General features: G+C 42.3%; 1 protein-coding gene across 1 annotated transcript; it reads right to left on the reverse strand.

Annotated features, from left to right (window-relative positions):
* Nucleotides 1-520: 520 nt before the first annotated feature.
* Nucleotides 521-994, reverse strand: LOC138875600 (uncharacterized). The gene has a single exon (XM_070154446.1). The coding sequence runs from the start codon at nucleotides 992-994 to the stop codon at nucleotides 521-523; it is 474 nt and encodes a 157-aa protein (XP_070010547.1).
* Nucleotides 995-1599: the final 605 nt, after the last annotated feature.

Below are 1599 nucleotides of genomic sequence, written 5' to 3' on the forward strand. Positions count from 1 at the left end.
TAATGGCACTTCCGGACGAAACTGAAACAATCTTTTTCCATGGTCATCTAGTAATACCCTGCCCGGAGGATTTTCTTTGCAAGGACGTATCCATTCATGTGAGGCCCACATACTCCCGAATGCACTTCGTTCATGACCTTTTCAGCTTCTCCAGAATCTATGCACCTCAAAAGATTCAGATCTAGAGTTCTTTTGTACAAGACCTCTCCGCTAAAAAAGAAACTGCTTGCAAGCCTTCTAATAGTTCTCTTTGATCTCCACTGGCCTATTCGGGATATTCTTTTGTTTTCATTAACCTTTTGGTTTCATGATACCATGGTTGAACATCTGGATCCATTTCAATTGCATTACAATAACCATGCCTTTCTCGAATTTGGATTTCCAGCTGGTCAATATGAACATTTCCCGAGTACGGCAACCTTAAGGCCAGAGTAGCTAGTGCATCAGCTAGATCATTGTGGAATCTAGGAATATACATGAACTCGATGGACTTGAACCGTTTGCTAAGATCTTCCATATGTTACATGTATGGGATGAGTTCGATGTCTCGAGTTTCCCATTCACCCTGGGCTTGCCGAATGATCAAATTAGAATCCCCCATGATTAACAACTCCTCTACATCCAGATCAACTTCCATATTTATGCCCATAATGTAGGCTTCATATTTGGCAGTGTTGTTTGTACAGAAAAAACCGAGTCGGGTTGTGGCTGGATACTGTTGACCTGTGGGCGAAATTAGAATTGCTCCAATCCCGACACCTTTTGCATTTACAACCCCATCGAAGAATATTTTCCAGGCATTGGTGTTCTCCTGAACTACTTCAACTGAGTTTACTTCCTCGTCCGGGAAGTAAGTGCTTAGGGGTTGGTATTCATCATCGACGGGGTTCTCAGCTAGATGATCTGCCAAGGCTTGGGCTTTTATTGCCGTGTAGGTGACATAGACTATGTCGAACTCGGTGAGCAGGATCTGCCATTTTGCTAGCCTCCCCATGGGCACTGTTTTTTGGAATATATACTTCAGAGGATCCGTTCTGGTTATGAGATACATTGTGTAGGCCAACATATATTGTTTGAGCTTCTGTGCAACTTAAGTTAGGGCACAACAAGTTCTTTCCAACAAAGTGTATTTAGCTTCATAACTGGTGAACTTCTTGCTTGGATAATAGATGGCTTGCTCTCTCTTCCCAGTCACGTCGTACTGCCCCAGTACACAACCGAAAGAATTTTCCAAGGCTGTTAGGTACAAGAACAAAGGTCTTCCTAGCTCAGGTGGAACCAGCACGGGCGGATTTGATAGATATTCTTTGATCTTATTAAAAGCTTCTTGACACTCATTTGTCCATTTGATCACCGCGTCTTTCTTTAATAGTTTGAATATGGGCTCACAAGTGGTAGTGATCTGAGCAATGAATCTGCTGATGTAATTCAATCTCCCTAGCAGACTCATGACCTCTTTCTTGGTTTTCGGAGGTGGCAAATCCCAAATAGACTTTATCTTTGTTGGATCTAATTCAATATCCCTCCGACTGACTATAAATCCCAGTAGTTTCTCGGACAGAACTACGAATGCACATTTAGTTGGGTTCAATTTCAAGT

Source organism: Nicotiana sylvestris, chromosome 8 (assembly GCF_000393655.2).
Source record: "Nicotiana sylvestris chromosome 8, ASM39365v2, whole genome shotgun sequence".
NCBI lineage: Eukaryota > Viridiplantae > Streptophyta > Magnoliopsida > Solanales > Solanaceae > Nicotiana > Nicotiana sylvestris.